Source organism: Drosophila melanogaster, chromosome 3L, assembly GCF_000001215.4.
Source record: "Drosophila melanogaster chromosome 3L".
NCBI classification, from domain to species: domain Eukaryota; kingdom Metazoa; phylum Arthropoda; class Insecta; order Diptera; family Drosophilidae; genus Drosophila; species Drosophila melanogaster.
Window position 1 is genome coordinate 15,050,255 of NT_037436.4, and position 23,143 is coordinate 15,073,397.

The following is a 23,143-nucleotide window of genomic DNA, read 5'->3' on the forward strand; positions in this document are numbered from 1 at the left end:
AATGTTTTCTTAATTTTTGAAATTTCACTTTATTTGTTTTGAAAAAAATAGAGTTGTATAGAAAATTGGTAGAAAAGTTTGAATTTTTAGTTTGAGTTAAAGATAACATTTTTTATTTAGAAAATAGAAAGGAATAGTTAAGCAATCAAGACTATAGGGCTTTGACCTAGACAAGACTAGGGTGACGCCTGATCACAACTGGACCATGACCTCCGAACCTGGGCCAGAAGGGACGGATCTGCTTCTTGGCCGAAGCTGCAGTGGTTGTCTCATCCTCATCGGCATCATCGCTGGATTCGTCAGCGGCATCACCAGACTCTTCAGTCGTCTCCTCATCATCAGAAGATTCCTCCGCATCAGTGGCTTCGGTGCTCTCCGCATCATTGCTAGTCGAATCCTCATCGGCATTCTCAACCACGGCAGCGGAGGACTCCTCATCCTCAGCTGGACGGGCAGCCACAAAGCCAACAGCCAAGAAGGCCAAAAGAGCGACAAGAATCAGGGAACGCATTTTGAAGTTGAGTCTAAGAAGTTATCGCGAAAACTGCTTTCCCATTTCGTACAACATTCAGCTATTTATAGGAAAAGTCTCGCAAATTTTGGCCGATTCGTAGAATCTACTACGAAATCTTTATTTACGCTTTGGTATTTGAACAATTGTCTCAATGGAAAGTTTTACAAGCGTATTTTTGGAGATATTTTTTTTTTTAGACAACAACAAAGGTTCGTTGTGGGGTTTCACAATTAATTTCTTTCCGTAGTTCATTGTCACGGAGTGGGGGGAGTGTTTAAAATGACTGGACCGATTCCACCCCACTTAGGCCATCTGGGGACAGGACGAATAGTCGATCGGTTACTGGATCCTGATCCTTCTTCAGTGCTACTGTTCGCATATGGATGTGCCATCACAGTGGAAATGGCCAGGAAAGCGACGAGAGCAATAATTCCTAAATAACGCATCTTAATCCACTTGAATTTCTCCGGTAACTACACCTTTCTCCTATCAACTGCACATTTTATATAAAAAACGGAATGTTTCTTCTTATTCAGAAAAATTTTACCTGCCAAGCTGTGCAATCTGTAGATTGCCATATATGTACAAAAGTAAATATTGCAGTTTTATCTGCCAACTCTTCCGTCACCTGACGATGTAAGTGAACTACAATTTAAGAGATATATTTAGGAACTGAGAGGCATATATCATAAGCAGCTTTCTTTGCACTAAAAATAACTTGAAAATATATAAATTCTGTAGCACGAAATTATTCAAATTCCCCATATAATCATTGTTGCTATAATATCACTGGGAATGGCAGTCAAAAACTTTAGAGATATATTGTTTTACAATAAAATAGCCGTAAAAATTGCTAAAGCAATTCTGTAACACGGGATTTTAACGAAAATACTTGGGGTTATGACATACAGCTTATCTTGTGTTATGGTACTTTAAATGAAATAATTTACTTTAACTATATATATAATATCAGCATATTAGCAAAATCAAATTATTTAAAATCTTGTGGCCAGATTTTAAATACCAAAGACTGTTATTTAACTGACATTTAAGCATACATTTTTTTAAAAACTGATGGTATGAAAGCGTATTCATTCTATATAATTTTTTTAACTGTGTAGACAAGCCCCTCAAGCTAAACAAATTCTGCAAAAAGTATTATATACTTTGTGGCGTTTTTTCATATCGATCGACATATATAGCTTTAATTTATTTACTGTTTTATTTGTTGTATAATTTTAAAGCATTTTGTCTAATGTTTATTGTTAATGGATATTTTAAAAACACGTGTTATTAATCGAGGAAAAGGGGCCTTGCTTGGATGAGAAGAGGTCCGAATGGTCGAATCTGGTTGTTGGGTGGAGCATCCTGCTCCTGATCGCCTTCTGAATCGTTATTATTATCCGATTCGGTATTATCATCAGACCCGTTGTTATCTTCCTCATCATCTCCGCTTGATTCATTATCTGACTCCTCCTGATTATCCTCGCTATTTTCATCATCCTGGTTATCCACATTTCCAGAATCTTGACTTTCTTCAACAGCAGGTTCTTCCTCGGCAGCATCGGAGTTTCCCTCGCCATCATTACTGGACGAATCCTCATTGGTGTTATCCTGGATGGAGGACTCCTCATCCTCAGCTGGCCGTGCAGCCACAAGACCAACAGCCAAAAAGGCCACAAGAGCAACGACAATTAGGAATCGCATTTTTTTGTGTTCTTGTGCTCAGCGAAGTTTTAAACTGATTTGAAACTTTACTCGATCAATCGCTTTTTATATTAAATGCCTTTTTTTGTTATTTGAACGAGTCATTTACGAATTTCATATTTGAACAAATGCTTATCCCATTATTGCGTGGTGACGCACAATCTTAATTGATATTATTCTGGGAATTGTCCAGAATTGTTTTGAGTAAGTGGGTTCGTTGTGCTTGCCTCTATTCTGATTAACAGGTATCTAATAGTCGTGGCACTTGACTATAGCGACCTCTGTTTTTATTTTGTCATATTTATTACACACTCGCATGCAATCATTGAATTAAAAAGATAGTGAATGGTTTTTGGCCTTTTTAAAACATTAGATACAAATTTTCTTACCTTCATTACTATTTACTTCGCCTAAAGGATTTTCATTTCCGTCGTGGTAATATGTGCTAATATAAAGCAAAATAAAAAATCTGATATCTCCAAATCGAACTTCAAAACGTTTATTGATTTCATTTAACTTATAAAGACCAAAAAACGTATTTAAAAGTTTTACCCTGAATAAGTTTTATTTTTATTTTCTTTATTGGTGATTTATCAGTTGCTCATTTCATATTTTGTGTTTGAGAAATTGCATCGGGGGAGAATTTCTAAATATTTTTGTATTTTCGAATTTAAGCCGCTGATGTTGTAGAGCACCAGTCAACTGGGGCTTTTGGGTTGACAATAACGATAACTTCTCCACTTGGATGGGGAAGTGGGCTTGCACTCACAAAGGCCATGGCCAAAAGAGCAATTATCACGAGTACCATCAGAAAGTGCATCTCTATTTCGTAGACTTAGTTCTTCTTTGAATAAGTTTTTTCAAAGTACTGCACTTCTTATATATGAATGCCGTGTTTGCTTTAAAATTTCTATTGCAAACTGCACAATGGCTGCACCTTACTAATGTTAAGTAAATATTTGAGAGATAAAACATTTATTGATCTATTGAGCCACACATTACAGGCAGAAAATTATTTCTTTTTCCCTGCGCTGAAATAAGAGTATTAAGAGTGGCTTTGAGGCCAATTAATTAAATAAAAATTGCATTTTTAAGATTTTGTTTAGTATGTAATTCTTTACAAAATCATTTAAGAGCTGTATAAAAAGAAGTTAAGTAAAAAGCACCAATTATGATGGGTGTTTCCAGAAATGTGTGTATTTACTAGAATAACATAAAAACCTTTACTTATTTGGTTGTTGAAGATGAACTGTGTATTTCTGTGTAAACAGTTGTTTAAACGTCTAACGACCGGTGAAAGCGTGTAGATAAAGACAATAAAGAATAGAAAGGGTTAATTCCCATTAGAGCTACTCTTCATCTTGATTGTACTGGATGCTCTCGTCGCTTTCGGAATCATCATTGTTCTGGGAATCGTCCTCCGGGGATTCAGGCTCATCTAAGTCGTCGTCGGACTCGGGTTCATTTGAATCCTCATCGTCTTTCTCATCATCGTTAGCATTATCCTGCTCATCAGCAATTCGTTTGTCCTCCTCGAGGTCCTCCAAGTCGTCAATGTCCACCGGATTTGCGGAAACTGTGGCCAAAAGCACACATCCAAACAGGGCAAGCAGCAAATAGGCACGCATTGTATTGTCAAATTTAGTTTTCAACTAAGTTCAGTTCCACATTGAAAATACGCTTTTATAGCAAAATCTCTAAATTGGCAGAAAAATAAAAGCGCGCATTGTGACAATTTATTTGGTTCGTTTTGTGTTTACCCCGCGACAGCTGTTGCCTTGGTTTGAGCGTCAAAAAATGAGGCAAAGTCGTGCGTAAACATTTGACTGACGGAACTTGGAGAACGTATAAAGATTACAGTGAAACGTGGCTAACGTCATACTTTTATATACAATATATTGTATAACCTAAGGAAAGCAAACACAGCATGTTATAATCCATAGTTAACTTGCTTATGAAAATGTCTATATCAAATTAATGACTCCTTTTTATTTCTTTGTAGAATAACCACTGTTCCACCTACAATTGTTTACAAATTTTGGGAATGGCCCTCCATATTCTTATTTTCTGATTCATAGCACATTAGCTTGTTTTGCTCCGCTTACTCGAAACTTCTTAATATTTACTCACATGTTCGGTGTCGTATTTGTGGTAAGCCAAAAACAATAACTACTTCTAACTAAATATATCGTAGGCCATGATGGAACCTTGACGATTGTTAGCATAATGTAATCATGTCACAATAAATCGATCGATTTGGACAACTTTTTAAAGATATAAAAACAAAGATAAGCTAATTGAAAATCATAGTCTCAGTTGCACTCAGCCTGTATACTTTTGATAATCATGCAATCCATAGCATTTGCTCTTCTGATCTTTGCCGGTATCCTTGCCTATGGCAATGCAGCTCCCCAGATGAATTTGGGTTGGCTGCAGGCCGTCCTGGCAGAGGCTGGTCAAAGGAATACGACGGTTAAGTTTGGAAACAACACGGTGATCATTACGGGAGTGTCCAATTCCGTTGCCAACAGCAACCAGGGAAATACTACCCCATCGTCACCACGTAACCAATGGAACAACAATTGGTATCCGTACTATAACAACGGTTACTATCGCATCATGCCCACCATCAATGGTCAGATTGTCGAGGGTCCACAGTCCAGTGCAGAGGAATCCCACGAGATTTCCCAAGAGTTTTCTCATGAGATTTCCCAGAGTGACGAGGAATCTGGCGAAGATCAATACCACCAGGAGGATCAAACTGAAGAGGACGAAGACGACAACGAAACAGATCTTTCAGAGGACCAGCTTGATGACCTAGAAGAGGATCAGCTCGATAAAGAGAAAGAGTTGGAAGATGGCCATGACCAATCCGAGGAAGACAACGAAAATGAGGATGAACTGATCGATCCCGAGGAAGATGCTATTGACCAGGTTCTAGATGACATCGAAAAAGAGATAGCCGCTAGGGAAAATGAATAGGCACTGAGCCTTATTGAAAGTTTTCATAAAAAACCACTCCACTACATGTTACATTATTTTCATTTCATATTTTTGGGATCAGTCATTTATAAAAATAAACAGTTTATTAAAAAAATGGATTTTTATTTGAAGCATATTTTTAGACGAACGATATAAAATTCTTTTTAAAATAACGCAAATTTTAAATTTCCATAAATTGTTTAGAATTGAAGAAAACGTAATATGTTTTTCCAATAATTTTCTGTGACAAATTAAATGTTCTTAAAGAAGCCGCAATCATAAAATTTCAGCTTAAGTTGCTTATTTGCGTGGGGCAACTGGAAAAACGTAATGATGTTTAGTTGAATGCACAATCTGTGAAAAAATCTAGGAAAGTGAAAGCAGTTCGTGTTGGAACATCCAGATGCCATTGGAGGGAGCCCAAGGACGAGGACAGCCATTGACGACTTGTGCGCAATTGTAAACAGTTCCTGGAGGCGGTTAAAAGGGAAGAAATGTTGCCAACGAAGGAGTCAACAAGAAGGATAAAGGTAAAAGTGGCAACGGCAGTCAGGTGCTCGTCGAACATAGGCGAATTGCATTATAATGCGGCGCGTGTTAGTAATTTTTAATGCTGACAATGAGATTATAGATTTACCCAGAACGGATAAAGACATTCAATTTCTTTTTTTTTGCATTGGGTTACACTAGGCCATATCTTTTACGATACCAAAAATTGTGAGCGTGGCACCGCCCCTTATATTTAATTTTGTTACCAAAATATCTTTAAGGTAAAACCAAATATTCGGGATCAATTTTTGACCGAGTGAAAAAAGTTTTTGCAATGTTTTTTAATCTGTCCTCATTATCACCAAATACTGAATGAGCTATTGAGATTTTATATATATCCAGTATTGTCTGAGAGGTTTGGTTTTATCTTTTATATGTTAATTGCGCTGTTTTGTTACTTTTACTGCATTGTATTGATTCATTGTATTGTCTTCTCTCTTGTACGTTTACTAGCAGCAGAGCACCAAATCTTAAACATTTCCGCATTAGAGAACCTGAAGTTGCACATTAAGATTACATTCAAAAGAACAAGAATTCAATTACCTACAACACAGTATATATATTATAGTGAAGTTGGGTGCAGTTCATGTTTAAATCTCTAGTTAAACATTAGTTATTGTTTCAGCGAATACACCTAAAAGCGCAATTTACAACATTATTAATTTAAAAGTGATTGTGTTGTTTTTAAACAAGCGATTGTGCGCACGGCACTCCGAACAGCTGTTTTAAACAGCTAATATCTTAACCGTGCGGAATATTTTTTTTTTCTGGTACGCAACACTAAAGTCTAATCTTATAAACTTATTAATCAAAACTTAGTATTACGGACTTTTGCAAAATGGCTTCTTGGCCACAAAAGGATGGTACCTTTTAGCCTATAGTGCGATGGTCGAGAGGGTTTTGGCCATGTTTCCATATCGCCCATTTGCCTACGCCCAACTCAATGCCAATCAATGTCACGCACACAGATGCTCACTCACACGGAGACGGCCACAAGACTCATTCGTAGGGACTTTCACGCACGCATTCCCCTGACAGGCGTCCGTAAGGACTTAATCATAATTTGATTCAAGTTCGACTCGGCCTCGTGCCACTGAAGGAAATTGTAGCATACATTTCAGCGCGCTAAAAATAGACTCCCCAAGAATTTGCTCCCCTGGGGTAGCTTACGAATTTAAGGCCAACCTGACATAATTGGCATACTTTTTCAATTATGTGGCTTTCTTACTTAATTGAAGAATTTTCATTGGCCTCGATAAGATTTAGAGGAAACCTAAAAATTCTGCATGAATAATAACAGAAGACTTTTAATTATAAACATATATTTGTCTAAGCAATAGAATAGAATTCTATAAGGATGGCTACATAATTTATGTTAAATTCATGTAAAATAATTGTGTATAAAATAATTCCAATGATATTGGTATTTAATGGATTAATTAACAACTATATTTTGGACAAGTCAATTGTCAAGTATTTATAAACCGAATGTAGTTTGTGTGGAATGATTGCTCTAAATCAACCTTCATTGAAATGCGCCATTCTATATCATTTCAAAGGAATACCTGATGGTAGATCATCTATTGAATTTCAATTGAATAAAGAAAAACCACACAAGCGAACGGAATTCAATATAATTGCGTTTATTGTGCTCGTGCATCATTTAATTAAAATGGTAACCTTTTAGTGATCAGCTGCTGAGCCTAAACCGCAAAATGAAACAGAAACAAAGGGAAATAATCCACGGAAAACGCACATTTCCTTTGCTGACTCAGTTATCCGGGCTAGGAGACAATTGCTCCTCCAACTCGAATGGCCTGGTCAACAGTCCGTGCATCACATGTTCATGTCCATTACTCTTGACCCCATGGCAACCCCCATAACCGCCATATCAACCCTTAACCCCATTTATCCCCCATGTGTCAGCCGAAGGCATTCTTGCAGCCTGTGCGCTTCGGGTTCAAAGTAATTCGCTTTATGACTGTGATTGCAATCGATTCCTTAGTACATATTCCTTACATACATATATGCCCGCCCATAACCACTGACCCCGTTCGATTGTCGGTGACCTTGCCCCGCCTCCTGCCAATTAAAGTAATTCCCTTGGCGGTCCCACGATTCTAGCCAATTATCCGAAATGAAGCGGACTAACATTGATTACAACCGAACATTACATTTCATACCTTTAATTGTGCATACGAAAGTGGCAACTCTAAAAGTTGCGAAATCCAATAAATGAAATTTAAATTGAAAATGGAAAATGGAAAATGTGTCCTTGAAAAGGTGGGTGGAATAAACCCTAATTAAAATTGAAAAATAATGTATAATAAGAGCACTATTATTGCGCACAGAAATAGTTAATGCATATATTATTGAATCTTAGCAGGCGGTTTTGATAAAATTGTACAGTCCATTAGTCAATATTGCATATGTTTTTGTGAATTTCATTGATTATATTATTAGAATGTATTTAAATGTATATCTAAAATGTTTCAGAAAACCTAATAAATACACAAAATTAATTTGGAAAGAATAGGGAGCTCGTGCAGTGGAGTAGACTTTTTTCGACTTTGCTTCAAGAAATTTTCATTGTGACCTTTGCCAGGTCAAATTATTGCAATCGACGTAAAACGAGCGCAATTGCTATAATTCTTGTTGACACAGTTGACATGTTTTGGTCAATTTGCCATGGCCTGAACCCCCCATGCACAGTAATTTGCATACGAAAAAATTACGAAACTTTGTCTAGTCCCATGGGGAGTCGCGACCCCCTGGGGCGGAATATATGCCATGTATTGGCTTTAAATTATTATTTGTTGATATTGCAGGTTCATGGTTTATGACAAGATAAAAGATAGATGAAGTCACACAGAGCGCGAAGTCACACGCTTATGCCGGGGACAATGAATTATGAAGTGAAAAAAGCATTGTTAAAAATTATATTCTATTATTATTAGCATTTAAATTAAAAATAAATTAATTATCAATATTATTTTTGCTATAAAAGACAATGACGTTTGCAAACCTTTCATTCAAGATCTTAACAAATCAAATTATCGCACGTCTAAGTGTATGCCTTTGATTTAAAAGAACAATTAAAAATATCACGAAACAAGAGAATGCGGCAAGATAACAAATTCACTTAGGCTTAAGCTAAGATATCCCTCCCATAACTCCTGCTTAGCTTTTCTTCTATCACAGCGCACATCTCCTGGGCAATCATTTCCTTTCGACGTCGGACGCTAATTTCTGTTTACTTATAGGCCACATTTCCCATTTCCCCCGATACGAGCGGAAAAAGCGGGCAGGCCTGTCGCACATATAAAACAGCCCCTGGCTGCTCATGTGGAAACGGAAGTGTTTCCAATTGTTATGTCAATGATGGTGATGGCTGAGCTCTCATCAAGTCGTTCGAGTGACAGGATATCACCGCACAAAAAAAAAAACGAAAAAGAAAACAGTCGAGCGATTTATTTGACAGTCGGATGTCAAGGGAAGGCCATAAAACATTTCGCTCAGTGTACACATATGCTGTCATGTGCATGGGATTATTAGCGGCTAGCTCTCATATCCGATGTTTATTCATTACTTTCAGCTTATTAAGCCCGCCATTGTGATTGGAATGGAGAAATAACGCTTAACTTAACCAAGTTAAGTGCTGCCAACTATGAAGTGTTAAAATTATGCAAAGTTAACAAATTCGTTATATGTATGTATGTATACAAAGAGCAAATGCTGCATATGCTGACATTTCTGATCAAGTCATGTTCTTAAGATATTTACCGAAGAGAAAAGAGCACTTGCAGTTCAACCGTTGGCATTAACATACATGCCTAATTGATGCAATTAGGCGAAACTGCACAAGAAATTACTCTCACATCGTCCGAAGGAAACTTTCATGGGCATTAATTCATTTGCATAGCTCAAAGCTTTTCGGTATGAAAGCGCGCTGGCTAAATAGGGGCGGTTATTCAAGGGGAGTTTTGTGGGATGGGTGGGTAGTCGGAGTGGGAGTGGGAGGGATCCGATGGCGCCAGACCCTAAGACCCGGCCAAAACCCTAAAAATAAACATGGAGCAAAAAGCACGTCACTACCATTCCCACTCCCACTAGTCCAGCGAGCATAGAAAGTCCCTCAATATGCTCCGGTTACATAGGCAAAAACAAAACCAAACACAATTTTTTTTTGTATCCAAACAAACTAAGAGCGAAAATAACAATAAACCCCTTCTTTTTATGTATTTCACCCATCGGTCGCGCCGTTTAATGAATCAACAAGTGTGAAAAGGGTATTTTTTTTTCATCAAAATCTATCTTCGGCGCGTATCGTAAATTTACATAAAAACCCATCAAGTTTCGAATGAAAATTTTACCTGAACTGAGTTGATCCTTGGCCAGGATCCAGGACTGAAACAATGCCCGACCCTGAACGAAAAATGGTCCTTTGATTTTCATTTCTCGTCTCTTCTTCTATCCTCGAATTAACATTTTGATTGGATATTTCAATATTGCGCCATATGGCAGGCTCTTAGCCTGTTGCTTTTTTTCTGGCTCTGCTGCTGGTCAAAACTGGTTGGCCACGACAACGGATAGTTCGCACCTTTAATGCCCCACTAAGCTCAGTGTTTGCACTCTACTCAATGCGACAAATAGCGTTTAGTATATAGTATATAGGACTAACCGCGATAAGATAGCCGATGGGTACTCGTTCTGGTTCGAGGCCTAAAGTGGCCATAAATTGATAATTAACTTTGATACAAATCCTGAATCATAGATATTATCGATTAAGTTTCAAATCTATCACAATTGTGTGTTAATTATACAAACTATAAATTCCTGTTGGTATACCAAAGTGGTTTTAACTTATTAAAAAAATAGGTAATGTCTTCTACTTATGTGTTGTACCCTCTAAAATGATATCCAAGATTTGTGAGAAAATTACTGATAGTAACATCAAGGTATTTAGCAATAAGATCCTTTGACAATCGCCCAACTTTCTCTATTAATGAAAAAATAATTGCTCAATATATAAAATTTAATTATTATTTTTTAGACCTCTCCTTAGATCACCTGGGTCGTGACCACGGGTTCAGCAACCTGATTTTCGGAAGCGTCCGACTGATCGGGAACGACATCGGTAGTCACAGATGGCGAATCCTCACCAGAAACAGTGGTAGTAGTGCTGCTGGTGGACGAGGAGCCAGTGGAAGTGGGTGCAGTGATCACGGCAGGGGACACAACGGGCTTAACAAAACGACGTCTGGGCAAATAGGGTGCTCCATAGTCGTAGTAGTTATTATTCCAGTAGCTGGGACTGTTCCAGCCGCCGGGATAGCCATAGGATCCATAGGATCCATAGTCGGGCCAGTAGCGGGGATAGTAGGGCAAGATGTTGTTGGACACTTGGGGCAAGATGCTGGGCGTTTCCACATCGGCGGCAACATTGACGGCAGGTAAGATTTGGGCTGCATTCTTTACCAACACAGTGGGCACTATGCCGGCATTTTTCACAAGCACAGTGGGCACAAGTCCGGCTGTCTTGGCCAGCAAAGTGGGTGTCTCCACTGCCAAATCCACCTTCGATGAGCGTCCCAATCTTCCGCGCAGTGACAACTGGGCAGATGACACTGCCACCAAACTGACACAAACCAGAGCCACGAACAGACGCATATTTTCCAAACTAGCAACCACTTTCAACTGACTTCCATTGGCCATTGCTCCCCCATTTTATAGAGCACCTCTTTTACGGGTATAATTTACTTTTCATTTAATCAGTTCAAATATTGATTCAACTAAAATTCGTTTCTGGGAATCCGTGCAAATTATTTAACCACGTTTTGCGTAGTTTCATATTTGCTTAGTTGGGTTCTCGGCGGTCGGAAAAACAGATTTGCTGAATAGTTGTCATTAGCGGTTTGCCAAAAATTTGGTAGCTTGATGTTTCCCATCTGTTCTATTGTCTCAAACAATACGGCAATTAAAAAGTCTTGCTTCTGAGTTCCGATTCCGGGTTTCAATTTCGATGGTAGAAAAAGTAAGCTTAAATAAATTATTTGAGAAATTTTTCGTTCCCCACATACTTGTAAGCTTCAAACCCCAAAGAATAACTTGTATATTTTGTTTATTTATAATATTATAGATTTTAAAACCAAAATCCAAGTTACATCTTAATAACTTGCTTGCATTCTCAAAGTTTTTTTATTCAACCATATAAACAAGAAGGAATTGTATACTATAGTTTATATTCCTAACCAAACAATGTAACACTAAGTGTAATTTCCAAGCCAAGGCACACAGTTTTAGTTAAACATTTTAGTATGATTACTACTGCAACTTTGTATGCACGACTGCAGGTGACAGTTTGAAAGTTTTTGCAAATACGTAGACGACCAACTGAGAGTTTAAACAATTAAATTGACTTTCTTTTCGTGCACACATACATTTGAAGAAAGTTGTTATTTTCACATCTTAACTAGTTTAATCTATTTCAAGTGAGACTGTGTATTCCCTCACTGTAATCCAATCTGGTTTAGCTGCCGCTTCTGTAAAGTTAGCGAGTAAAGCTAGCCCGAACAGCACCGAAAGTATGAAAAATCTCATCCTGATGAAGGTTTAAAGTAAACTAAATTGGTATTTAGAAATACGCTTATATATGGAAATACTCTAATAAATTATGCCAGCTTGAACCAACTAAGTGCCTATTTGAAAAGCTTATCGAATCAGTTGTTCATTAGGTAGGTAATTATAAATTAACGAGAACGGTTTCCGAACCAAATTACGAATGGTTGAGTGTCAAGTGTTTCCATATGCCCATTTTCAAATTGGAGTTTCAATTAGGTTGATTGCAAGTGCTTCGCAATGCAGTCGAAAAATGGTTCACCAAATAAATAAAGCAATAGCAAACAATATAAATCAATAAGGAAATATTAAATTAAACTTGCATCTTATGTTTTTAATACTGCCTGTAACTTTGATTATCGTGCTAGGTTTATTTTTACTGAAGTTGCATATTTTCTTCGTACGAAAAAATTGTACTACGATTTATATTTATACTTGCACAGATAGATATAACAAACTCATAAACCACGAGCAAGTAAAACACCCTCTTTGAGAATGTCATAAATTTTCTGTGTGTTTTAGCCAGACATCAAGTAATTCGCAATTCCCCCATCCCATCACGCATACGCCATGTATGGCCGCCTTTAAAACGGATTAAACCGGGGGACTTAACCAGGCAGCATAATTAAAAAACTTAAAGCAAGTGCACCACACTGTGGGAGGGGGAGGGGGGGGTTCTGAGGAGTGGGAAATAACAATAATGAACTTGTGTGCTGGCAGGGAAGCGTGAAGGATGAAATTTAAGCCCTGGATATGTCAGTGACAAGCTGTCTCGCCATCGACTGGCTGTCTTCGCTACTGCTTTCTATCTTTCTGCCCATCCCTTTTGTACTTTCTCCGCCTGGTGACATGGAAGCCATTCAAGTATGCCACCCCATTCCGAGCACTGGCAAAAGTTTGCTGCCTTGGTCAAGTTTTGGCCACCAGAGTTGCAGCACAAATTAACAACTTAGAAATTCGAAAATTGTCACAGCAACTTTAACCAATTCGAAGATATAAGTGTTCCCTTTTACCTGTTGGTCATATATACAAAACGCTATCGCACCATGTTTGACGTCATTGGACAGACAAACAAAAGAGAATAGAAAAAAAAAAGAAAGCTAACATCAATTAGGTATACAATCCTATGTAACGCCTACCAGGAAAAAAAATCCTCTGCATGGGCGTAACGAATAAGAAGCCGAATTGTACATTCAATACCCGTATATTGTTCGCAGATAAGAGAGAACTATCTTATCAGCAAATAACCCATGCAGATACACATGTGCGATTATAGGGAAGCGAAACGAACGAAACTAACTTTCACTCTCTGTAAATGCTAAAACCCCAAAAATAACCAAGGACCCTAATCAAAGAGCTCCTAAACTATTTCGGCCTTTGACCTGGCCAACTTTTGTTGAGAATTCCACTCACCACCACCCACCAGGGCGCTAACAATCACAGATTTAATAAGCCAAAGCCCAACGCATTGCCGCAAAAAATATACAGAAATATAAAAATATTAACGTGAATGGTAAATATTCAACAGGCAGACGAAGAAAAGGGACCTTTTGGGTGCCATAAAAAAGTGCTGGCTTTCGCTGGTTTAGTGTTTAAATGGCTGGGATTAGGGGCTCGAAGACGCTTTAAGTGCGAATTTCAAGGCTTTCGGCTGATGCGATTACTTATCAAATTGGATTTCTTCATCGCCGTTCCCATCCTTTTCTATTTACTTCTTTTGAGTTGTTTGTCGATGGCTTAAAGTGGCTGAGGCATTTTAAACTTGAAACTCTTTCAATTGGGAAATTAATGTTGAGACAAGAATGGTACAGCGTTATTGTTAACTTTTAAATAAGTTTTTTAGCCAACAATTAGTACTTGCATTGTTGTATTTAAATATATATCTAATCTAGAGAGTTTATGGCATACAATTATGTATCGAATTAATTATTCCTTACCTTTTTATTCTTGATTTGTGCAAGCTGTATTTCACAAAAATTAATTGTTTTTTATTGTTTGTTTTACACAAAATCGGTATAATTATTCATCTCCCTGGGCACAACTCATTAATATTCAAACGAAACTTTGAGCAACACTCTTGGCATATGCAAATCAAGGATGGAATTTATCACCAAAGGCGCAATAAGCGAATTCACTGAGTTTCTTTTCAAAATATTTTCGATATTTATGCGAAAAGCAATCTATTCAAATTGCAGACAACTGAATCTCATTTTGTTCTGGCCCACACACCGCTCGATGGGAAAAGACAAAAACAGAGACCGGATCCGAATCCCGTATTCGTATCGAAAACGCTCGCGACCGCCGTGTGAGAGTGACAGGATGTGAGTGGCAGGATGTTGGAAGGACCGCTTGCCACAACGACAGGATAGCCAATGCTAGACGATGCGCCATTCAACGCTACCATATGTTAGCGATTTCTGCCTGTCCACCGCCGATTCCACGGTTGCTGCAGGGAAAGCTCTGCTTTTCCGGCCGTAAACATTCGGCCAACTTCGGCTCCGGACGAACGGAAAGCTCCACGACTCCTTATCAGTGGGCGGTGTGCTGCTGCGGCTGATAACGAGCTGGACAGCAATTATCAAGGGTATTTTTTTCAGGATATGTTAACTATTTCAGCTAACTCGAGAACATTCTTCTGAAAGAAATCATAATTTTCACATAAACTATACAGATATTATATATAAATATAAAGTGTATATTTAAAAAGATGTTTTAATTTCTTATAATGATGTTTTTTTTTAAATAAAATGCAATATATTACAAATTCAAAAGGCTTGAATACATTTTGCAATGCACTCAGACCATTTTATTATTTCAAAACAATAAAGAATAGAGTAATAGCGAACTTACGCAATTATAAAATAGTAGAGTATTTTCAATTTATAGCTTACATTTGCCTTGGCCTAAAGGGAGTTACAAAAAGAGGGCGACATCCAAACGAATCCCTGCTGGACGTGCAAAACATTGCAGCTTTTGCGTTCATTTGACGAAGAGCCGCCCTGAGGCAAGGTACTTTGCTGTATGTCCGTCTTAGATGTCCTTGCAGCACTTGACATTTGCCCAAGCAACCCCTCAACCTGTTGAGCTTAACCGGCAATTGGAAAATGGAACAGCTGCATCCATTTGGCCCCTTAGCATATTGTTAAAGAACACTTTTTTTTATATCCATTCTTGATGCTGGAAGTCCTTATTTACATCCTTTGTAATTTGAATTGGAAAATATCAAGTATACGCAGTTGATTTTAAGCTTGCTCTTATGACTAGGTAAGGTAAAATTTAAATGTTGTGAACGAGGGTTTCGCTTGCTTGCTGACTTCCTTTTTGTAATTTTATCGCTGTGTTTATAAAATGCCTTTTTATACCTACCTTTTATGTGAAAATGCGGAACCCTATTGCGCATCAAGTCCAACGTATAGAGCTGAAATATATGATTTGTGTACGCACATTACATTTAATCTACTGCTTTCGATACCTTTTTCAGGTGGTACATTTTATTTGAATAATTTGATGAATTTAATTCTTAATTGTCCAGTGAATTCTCACCCTTAAGGCACATTCCGTTTATGTACAGAAAACATTCGAGTTAGAAACAGGAAAATAATGAACATAAACTTTTCGAATGTGAAATAAATTTGGTTTAATCAACTTAGCAGGAAACTTATACAGTCAGAACCCAAATGAAATAAAACTAAATATATGTAAGTGACTCTGGGATTTGTCAGCCAATAGTCAGTCGAACCAATCAAAATACTGGGACATGGATTAGCATTATGCTTATGGCTACATTTGGGCGGTAAATACAAATAACACTTACAGACGATTACATTTCTAGGTTTGTTGTGGTTGCGCGAACGCTTAAAATAGGTTACAACAGCTTAAGATCTAATAATGAGGGGAAATGGTACAGGTGATTAACTCTAAAATGGATCGCTTGTCCAACATCCTTGATGCTTTCATGCTTGCAGAGTGTCTTCGATATGGCTTCACTTAAAGTTAGGGCATTCAGTTAAGTTCTTCTTGATGGAACTCAACTCTGCTATCCTGGGCTTAATGATGCCGCGCATGCGCTCTTTTTGGTTTTTGCATCGTCGGCCAGTCCAATCTTGCCAATGATGGCAGGGTGTTTTCGCTATTGTTATTGGCAATGGTGGTCTGCAACGAAGTTGTTGGCGCTTGAAGGGTGAAATCCGATGGCAGCATTATTGGCTGCACGGTGCTGAAGTTAACCATTGGCGGTGAGAGGGGCGCATAACTAAGGCGGCCCATGAGGTTGTTGTTATTGGTGGGTAGATTTGAGTTGGGTCCAGGCAGTGGGGATTGGGGAGGCGCCACATTGAGGTTTAGTCCAGGACTTCTAAAAAGATGAATCACATTAGTCTTCAGTCGTATACAAAAGGTTGGTTGAGTGACTGGTTGATTTTAATCAAGTTCGAAGTGAATTTAAAGAAAGATTGCATAGTTAGTAAAACTACAATTTGGTCAATTAAGTTATTCCATATTGAACTCTACTATAAATTAAAGTCTAATATTATTCCTGATCGAGAACATCATAGTTTGTAGTATTTAAACAATAGGCAAAAGTACAAATTTGCAGTTTTAGAAAATTTTGGATAAACTGTGGATAAGGCACCTTGATTACTGGATAGATTAATTACTACTACTGCAGTGACTAAAGTTACTATAATTCAAGTGCATTTATTTGAGAAACCAGACCTTGTGGACGCTAGTTCTTGGCTGAATCGCCTTTTTTTAGTTTAACTTTCATATTGACGGTTACTATGGGCGTCTTAGAGCTTAGAGGAACGAGAAAATGGGGATTATGGCAAGGCATTCTATGTACAGCAATAAATAGCAAATAAACCTTTTGCAAATCTCACCTCTGCTGAGTAATTGTGAAGACTGACTTGCTAACAATCCGCTTTCCCGTGTGCCAGATGCGTCCAATGTATTTAATTCGCTGGATGGCAATGATCGCAAGGGCTACCGTCCTAAAAAGAAAAGATAGACCGTTAATACAAATGATTTAGCCAATTTCAATAAATCACAAACTTACTTAAACTTCTTTTTGATGTTTCGCTGTGGAGGCTGTTCAGCACCACCTCTCAGATTCTGCAGAGCCAATTGCTCACTGGCCTGGTAACCTTCCAGTGTGAGCTTCAAATACCTCTTCTGGTAGACCAGCGCCTTCCGATGGGACTCCACTCGTAAATAGCGACCGATCAACTGCCGGCAGCGCTCCTCCAGCTCGGTGACATTGGTGTTACCAGCTCCACCCAACTCTTCGCATTTCTTCTGCAGAGCAATACGTTCGCCCACCAAAAACTGGACCGTCTCAGCCATTTGCCGGTTTTCCTGAGTGTTCTCCGCCAGCAGGGCGTTGATCTCCTTCATCTTCTGCATGAACTGCGCCGGCACATTGTCATCGGTGCTATGAGCCAATCGATCATTGGCCTGAGCTAAGGCCTCAGCTAGTTTGGCCTCCCTCTGACCAGAACGACTCACATCGAAACGCAGTTGGGTGACTTTTTGGTCCAGGCAATCCCGTGCTGCTTCGGCCGCCAGAAGTTTGGACTTTAGTTCATGGATCTCGGCCTGGAGCTTGACGTTCTCCTGATGCTGACGGGTGCGTGTGTTGGCCCTTCGCGTTTCCGCCTCCTGGAGGGTGACTAACCTAGCCTCCAAACTTTCGATTTCACTGGCTTGCAGGGTTAAACGTTCATTGAAGTGTTCCAACTCTGTTTCGGCGGACTCCTTATCCCGAGATAGCTTCTCCATTTCCTGTTTCAGCCGCTCACAGTATGCCACTCGCTCCTGGAGCTCTTTTTCATACCGCTGACGTTCCCGCTCACTGCTCCGTTGAGCATCCGCAGATCTCTCCCGTTCCCTTTCATTTTGAGCAACCAGCAGTTTAATCTCACTGCGCAGACGATCTCCGAGTTCGGATTCAAAATCAGCCCGTGGAGATTTCCTGGGCGAGTCGCCCGGCGACTTCAGTAGCAGGGAACTGTTTCTTCTACTTTCCGCTCGTTGCAGCGATGTCAATTGCGTTTGAAGACGCTCACAACGTTCCCGTTCCTGATCGAGCTGTTTGTGGAGCTCGTCCTCGGCATCAAGAGCTGTCTCCAGTCGTTTCCTCATGGCTTCTATGATAATCACATCCTGCTCTTGAATATCCTGCGAATGCTGTTTCTCTCCCAGTAGCTCCTTGCTCATTGCTTCGCATTGCTCACGCTCCACGGCCAATTGAGCACGCAGGGCTTCCAACTGATTTAGTAGTTCCCGCTCGCCAGTGAAGTTCTCGTCGTCGGTTCCATTGCCAGTTCCAGGTAAAGTCTCCTCCTCCGTTTGGACACCTTTCTGCAGCTTCTTGTCCAGATTGTTTTCCTCCTCGCTTTCAATTGCTTTAAGGATGTTTGAATCCAGCTGAGCAGAGTAGTTTAATTCCTTTTCCACCTGCTGGGCAATTTCGTCCACCGAATATTGCTTCGAACTATTATCACTGTTCTTTAGGCGCTCCAAATCGCGTTCTAGTGTTAGAACCTGCAGTTCGAGATCTGCACATCGTCGTAAAGCAGCATGCAGCTGATCGGCCTTTACCTTGACTTCACTATTCAGTTTCTCCAATTCCCGTTTGCGAGCAGCAGCTGCATTTTCACATTGTTCATGGGCCGCACTAACGCAATTCAGTTCCTTACGGAGATTTTCTCGATCAGAAGCCGCCTGGGCAGCTGTTTCCAGCACCTTGGACTCCAGGTTCTCTATGCGAAGCCTATACTTAGCTTCACTCTCCTCGTAACTTTGCAAAGTTTGCGCTTGACGACTCAGCTTCTCCTTCTCCTGCTCTAGTTCTTTTTGCAGATCCTGTAACTTCTTCTCCAATTCACTCTGCTGTCTCTGTTTTTCGGTTTGCAAATCGGAAAGCTTTACTCGCAGCTGATGAATCTCTGGAGGAGTTGTTGGCCTGGGCAACTCCGGTGTGTGCATCAGAAGACTGGTCGTCTTTAGCTTGGAATCCTCTGTAAGGTTGGAGAAGTTGATCTGCCTCGGCACCAGACCAGGCGTTAGACCATCGGTGCTCTGTGCAGTGACTCCCAGGGCCTGGAAGTAGTGCGGATGCTCGAAAGTGTTAACCGGGTAAGGGACAATAAAGCCGCTTAGGTCATCGGTGCGCTTGTGTGTTAAGTTAGCCACGGCTTCCTTAGAAGTTTCCTGATACAAAATAATAGAATGAAATAAGAAATTAAATACACAAAATGTTAAAGAAGGGAATAAAGGACTTAGAAGTCCTTTAAGTAGCAAACACCTACCATTGTCTGGTGCAGGAAGCCGCCCGCACCTTCGCTCATCTGTAAAGCGGTAAGACTTCGCATGGCCGCTCGACGCTCCACATCCGGCTCGGGGAACTCTGTAATCGATCCGATATCGCTTAGGGTTCGGGCACTCAACTTGCCACCGCTACCCTCCTGCTTTCCTGCTGCTCCAGACGGGGATGAAATCTGGCTAGCTTCCTGTTGAGATGCCTGCAGTTCCTTCTCCTTAGCCTCCAGTTGATCGCGCAGGTGATCTATCTCATCGTTCTTGTCCGCCAGCATAGTCTCCATGAGATCCGGGATAGCCAGACGGTTGATCATCTCTGTGCGTATCTTATCCTTTAACTTCACGATCTCTGCTCCCTTTTGCTGCACTTCAGCCTGCAGTTTGTTCACCAGACTGCGATCTGGTTGTGTTCGTACTTCGACTTCCGTCTCCAGTCGAGTTATCTCCTCCTTGCTGCGCTGCAGTTGCTGTCGCATGTTGGCCATCTGCTTGTCCCGCGCCGCCAATTGCTCGTATAGGTTCTGGACCTCACCCTGGAGTTCATGTACTCGGGTATTCAAGTCTGATGTGCCAGTCCGATGGAGTTGCTCCGCCCGCTGTCGCTGCTCCTCCAGCCGATTTTGGAGGGTAGAAATACGCTGAGTCTGTTCCTCCATACGACCCTGCAGCGTATCCCGCTCATGTTGAAGCTCCTTCAAGGGAAGATTAGATCAATTTAGACACAAATTAAGATTATATATGTATTTTTTAATAAATTTAGAGTAATTTGTGGTTTGATGTATGTAATAAGTCCACAAGATCTTTCTATTTCTTTCATATTTGTTGGACTATACTCAGTCAAGTGGTTTTATCTGACTGTCAGTTTGCAGACTCTGGTGCTCGTGGGTGAGTCAATGGCCGACCATTTGACCGTTGGCTTCATCTGCATTTAACCCTTTCCAACTTCAATTAAAGTAGATGTATCTATCGTATCTCTCCGCACCGTGGTTGTAATATAAGAAAAATTTAAAACAATTGAATGGAATTTTTTTATCTAGCTCGAAAGAGGAACGGAAATGACGAAATGTGTCATTTCCTTATCTAAGCTATAAATATATATCATAATGAAATTCTCAAGTTTTCTTTGGATAAACATTTAAACGCACAATTTCATTTTAACTTAAAGCACCGATTTTTTAATATCATTCATATCTTAAATATTTTCAGTTAAATTGACCGCGGATAAGAAAGCACTTCAAAATGCATATATACAAGTTCCTCCACTGTTCTCGGTATCTGTGCTTTAGTACTGGCATCTCTTTGCTGTTGTTTACTCGGTTTGATCCATTTATATTCATACGGGTGTGGATGCAGCTTCCCCAGCAATCTCCATCCCCTTCTCAATCGTCCAGCCTCCCCTTTCTCCAAACAACTCAGCGGGATGCGTGCCACAGCATAAAGAAATTTATGGAGGCATTACCGCATATTAGTGTTCCAATTGGGCTTCAGTGAGAGAATGCATATTGTAAACAAGCTGGGCTACTGTTTTTTTATTCGGTTCAATCGTATTCCCAGTGACAATGAGGTGCAACACTTAGAGGGGTTGGGTGATGGAAATGTGGCAGGTGCCAGAGGCGCCAAATGATTTGTTTTACATTCGATTTTCAAGTGGATTAAAAAATGAGGCGTGAATTTGGGGTGGCCACAAGATATGAAATCTATTTTTGAAGTGGAACAAACCGGGCATGTGGAAAGGAAACAGGGAGCGATATATTTTGGTGACAGCGTGTGCCAAATGCCTCAAAAAAAAAAATTCTGCCATAAATCACATATCTCAAGCAGAAAAATTGCACAATGTCCGTCAACGAATGCATGAGGAAAACATTATGACAATCGACGGCACAACAAATTAAATTAAATTGAATTATATATTTTTATAGTTTATGATTGCCTTCGGCGGAATTCATCAAAATAAATAAACATTCGCTGCCGCACACCGCGCAATTGTCGCACTGAGAAACCTTGATCGGATATTAAAAGCTCCATTTGAAAAACTCACTCGCAGCGGGATCTTCGGACCCTGAAACATTTTCGAAACTTCCGCAGTTTGCATTCAAAATAATATATTTATTTTTACTGAAAATTATATATAATTATATATCTGGCGAATATTTAGTTTGCGATTCAAAATTGTCGATATAGATGCGGGCATTTCTCCCGATTCGACTGTTCAGAGTGCCATTCTGAAGGCAACTGAGAGATGCTGTCGATCGAGAAAACTAAGAGGGGTCTATCACAAGAAAGTTCTTTTTGATGCTCTCTTGCGTGAGTGAAAAAATCAAGAGACAGCATCTAAATATACTTTGCGGCCAACCGTTGGATTTGAAATGAGCGATTAATCAAAGACACAAACCTATACGTTTCGAGTTCGAATTTAACGAGGTTGGTGAACTTGATGCGTAACCGTAAGCGGTTAAGCGGGTACACAAACCATACCGTTTCAAGCCGTTCGTTACTATTTGTAATTCCTTGTTTCAAGATACTTTTTAGATAATTAATAAATACACAATAGGATCACAAGTTTCCTATAATCATATGCTGTACTCACCACGCAACCGGCGCGCATTTGATGAACCTGCATCTCCAGGTCGCGAATCCTCTTAATGGCCGCCTCCTCGACGCGAGTGTGCCGGTCCAGCTTTTCGGTAACCCGTTGAACACCTTCCACGGTGAGCGATGGATGCGAGGGTGAACCCACTGCCGTGGGTTCCTTGCTGCCATGAATAGACACATCTTCGGTGACACTCAAGCTGGCCGAATTGGAGGTCGCGTTGGAGTTATGCAGAGATTCCAGAGCTTTGGTTTTTTGATCCAGTGTGGTTTCAATGTCTCTTAACTTTTCCGCAACCTGACTCAAGACCACACCTTGTTCTGCCGTTGGTCCACTCTGTTTCAGTTTCTCCTCCAGCACTCTGATACGGGATTGATAGCCCTCTCCAATGTCTGTCTTCAGGCTGTGCACCTCCTGCTGCAGTATATCGTTGTCCCGCATCTGCAAACTCACATATTCCTCCAGTTGTTGGGCCTTCTCGGCCAAAACTTCCTCATTGAGTGCCTTTGTCTGGACTTGGGTTTCCAGCTCTGAGATGATCTCCCGCAGCACGAAGATTTTGTCAATTGAAGCCTTCAGTTCCACCTCGAATTTATCCCGCTTCGCATTCGACTCGCACAACTGTTGATTTACCTCCCTAAATTGGCTTTCCAGTTGTGCATACTGTATAAAAATAAAAGCTAAGTAAGTAATGTTTTAAAATACAATATGAATTAATGGACCAATGAGATGAAAAGTGTGCGGGTGCGGGTTTCGATGTTAGTGACAAACTTACATGCTTTCGCTTCGCTACCTTCAACTATTTTTTTTTTTTTTTTTGGGTGCACACGGTGGCAAAAGGGTACAGGTGCATTAGTTTGTAATTT

At 39.9% G+C, this 23,143-nt stretch overlaps 9 protein-coding genes and 1 long non-coding RNA gene across 23 annotated transcripts in view, besides 2 other annotated features; 1 reads left to right on the plus strand and 9 right to left on the minus strand.

Moving 5' to 3' along the window:
- The window catches only part of Sytbeta (Synaptotagmin beta), a 50,283-nt gene extending 35,560 nt beyond the window's left edge, over positions 1-14,723 (minus strand). Inside the window, exon 1 of the mRNA NM_144170.2 lies at positions 14,308-14,723. The gene's annotated coding sequence lies outside the window, so the exon portion shown is untranslated. The remainder of the gene's footprint in view (positions 1-14,307) is intronic.
- On the minus strand, positions 9-552 carry CG12310 (uncharacterized protein). The gene has a single exon (NM_140480.3). It carries the CDS (start codon positions 509-511, stop codon positions 167-169), a length of 345 nt encoding a protein of 114 aa, NP_648737.1. The 5' UTR covers positions 512-552; the 3' UTR covers positions 9-166.
- CG43679 (uncharacterized protein) lies at positions 602-1,171 on the minus strand. Of its 2 annotated transcripts, NM_001274926.2 has the most exons (2): positions 1,062-1,171; positions 602-1,007 (listed from the first exon to the last, which is right to left on the minus strand). In NM_001274926.2, exon 2 carries the CDS (start codon positions 958-960, stop codon positions 769-771), a length of 192 nt encoding a protein of 63 aa, NP_001261855.1. In that variant the 5' UTR covers positions 961-1,007; positions 1,062-1,171; the 3' UTR covers positions 602-768. The 2 variants fall into 2 exon arrangements, with proteins under 2 accessions (NP_001261855.1, NP_001261856.1); NM_001274927.2 differs by lacking the exon at positions 1,062-1,171 and having other exon boundaries at positions 602-976.
- On the minus strand, positions 1,677-2,236 carry CG13461 (uncharacterized protein). Its single transcript, NM_140481.2, has one exon. The coding sequence runs from the start codon at positions 2,219-2,221 to the stop codon at positions 1,808-1,810; it is 414 nt and encodes a 137-aa protein (NP_648738.1). The 5' UTR covers positions 2,222-2,236; the 3' UTR covers positions 1,677-1,807.
- Positions 2,456-2,510: a mobile genetic element.
- Positions 2,744-3,097, minus strand: CG43680 (uncharacterized protein). The gene has a single exon (NM_001274928.1). The coding sequence runs from the start codon at positions 3,039-3,041 to the stop codon at positions 2,892-2,894; it is 150 nt and encodes a 49-aa protein (NP_001261857.1). The 5' UTR covers positions 3,042-3,097; the 3' UTR covers positions 2,744-2,891.
- Positions 3,314-3,881, minus strand: CG18649 (uncharacterized protein). Of its 2 annotated transcripts, none has more exons than NM_001274929.1 (1): positions 3,314-3,881. In NM_001274929.1, exon 1 carries the CDS (start codon positions 3,847-3,849, stop codon positions 3,571-3,573), a length of 279 nt encoding a protein of 92 aa, NP_001261858.1. In that variant the 5' UTR covers positions 3,850-3,881; the 3' UTR covers positions 3,314-3,570. The 2 variants fall into 2 exon arrangements, with proteins under 2 accessions (NP_001261858.1, NP_648739.2); NM_140482.4 differs by having other exon boundaries at positions 3,393-3,881.
- EAChm (Enhancer of Acetyltransferase Chameau) lies at positions 4,523-5,311 on the plus strand. The gene has a single exon (NM_140483.4). The coding sequence runs from the start codon at positions 4,568-4,570 to the stop codon at positions 5,201-5,203; it is 636 nt and encodes a 211-aa protein (NP_648740.1). The 5' UTR covers positions 4,523-4,567; the 3' UTR covers positions 5,204-5,311.
- Positions 6,102-6,176: a mobile genetic element.
- On the minus strand, positions 10,775-11,451 carry CG13460 (uncharacterized protein). Its single transcript, NM_140484.3, has one exon. It carries the CDS (start codon positions 11,420-11,422, stop codon positions 10,814-10,816), a length of 609 nt encoding a protein of 202 aa, NP_648741.2. The 5' UTR covers positions 11,423-11,451; the 3' UTR covers positions 10,775-10,813.
- lncRNA:CR43684 (long non-coding RNA:CR43684) lies at positions 11,953-12,368 on the minus strand. Its single transcript, NR_073933.1, has one exon. It is a non-coding gene; the product is annotated as a long non-coding RNA:CR43684 (long non-coding RNA).
- Positions 14,724-15,826: 1,103 nt separating the features above from the next.
- The window catches only part of Plp (Pericentrin-like protein), a 28,644-nt gene continuing 21,327 nt past the window's right edge, over positions 15,827-23,143 (minus strand). For 8 of the 12 annotated variants that reach the window (NM_001274936.1, NM_001274932.1, NM_001259832.1 and 5 more), the window contains 5 exons: positions 22,275-22,940; positions 19,678-20,379; positions 17,424-19,579; positions 17,248-17,358; positions 15,987-16,724 (listed from right to left, as the gene is read on the minus strand). In NM_001274936.1, coding sequence (NP_001261865.1) covers positions 16,418-16,724; positions 17,248-17,358; positions 17,424-19,579; positions 19,678-20,379; positions 22,275-22,940 — 3,942 coding nt within the window. In that variant the 3' untranslated portion in view covers positions 15,987-16,417. Of the gene's footprint in view, positions 16,725-17,247; positions 17,359-17,423; positions 19,580-19,677; positions 20,380-21,725; positions 21,898-22,274; positions 22,941-23,052; positions 23,077-23,143 lie in introns of those variants that run through there. The other 4 variants (NM_001259833.2, NM_001274933.1, NM_001274935.2 and 1 more) reach the window with 3 other exon arrangements.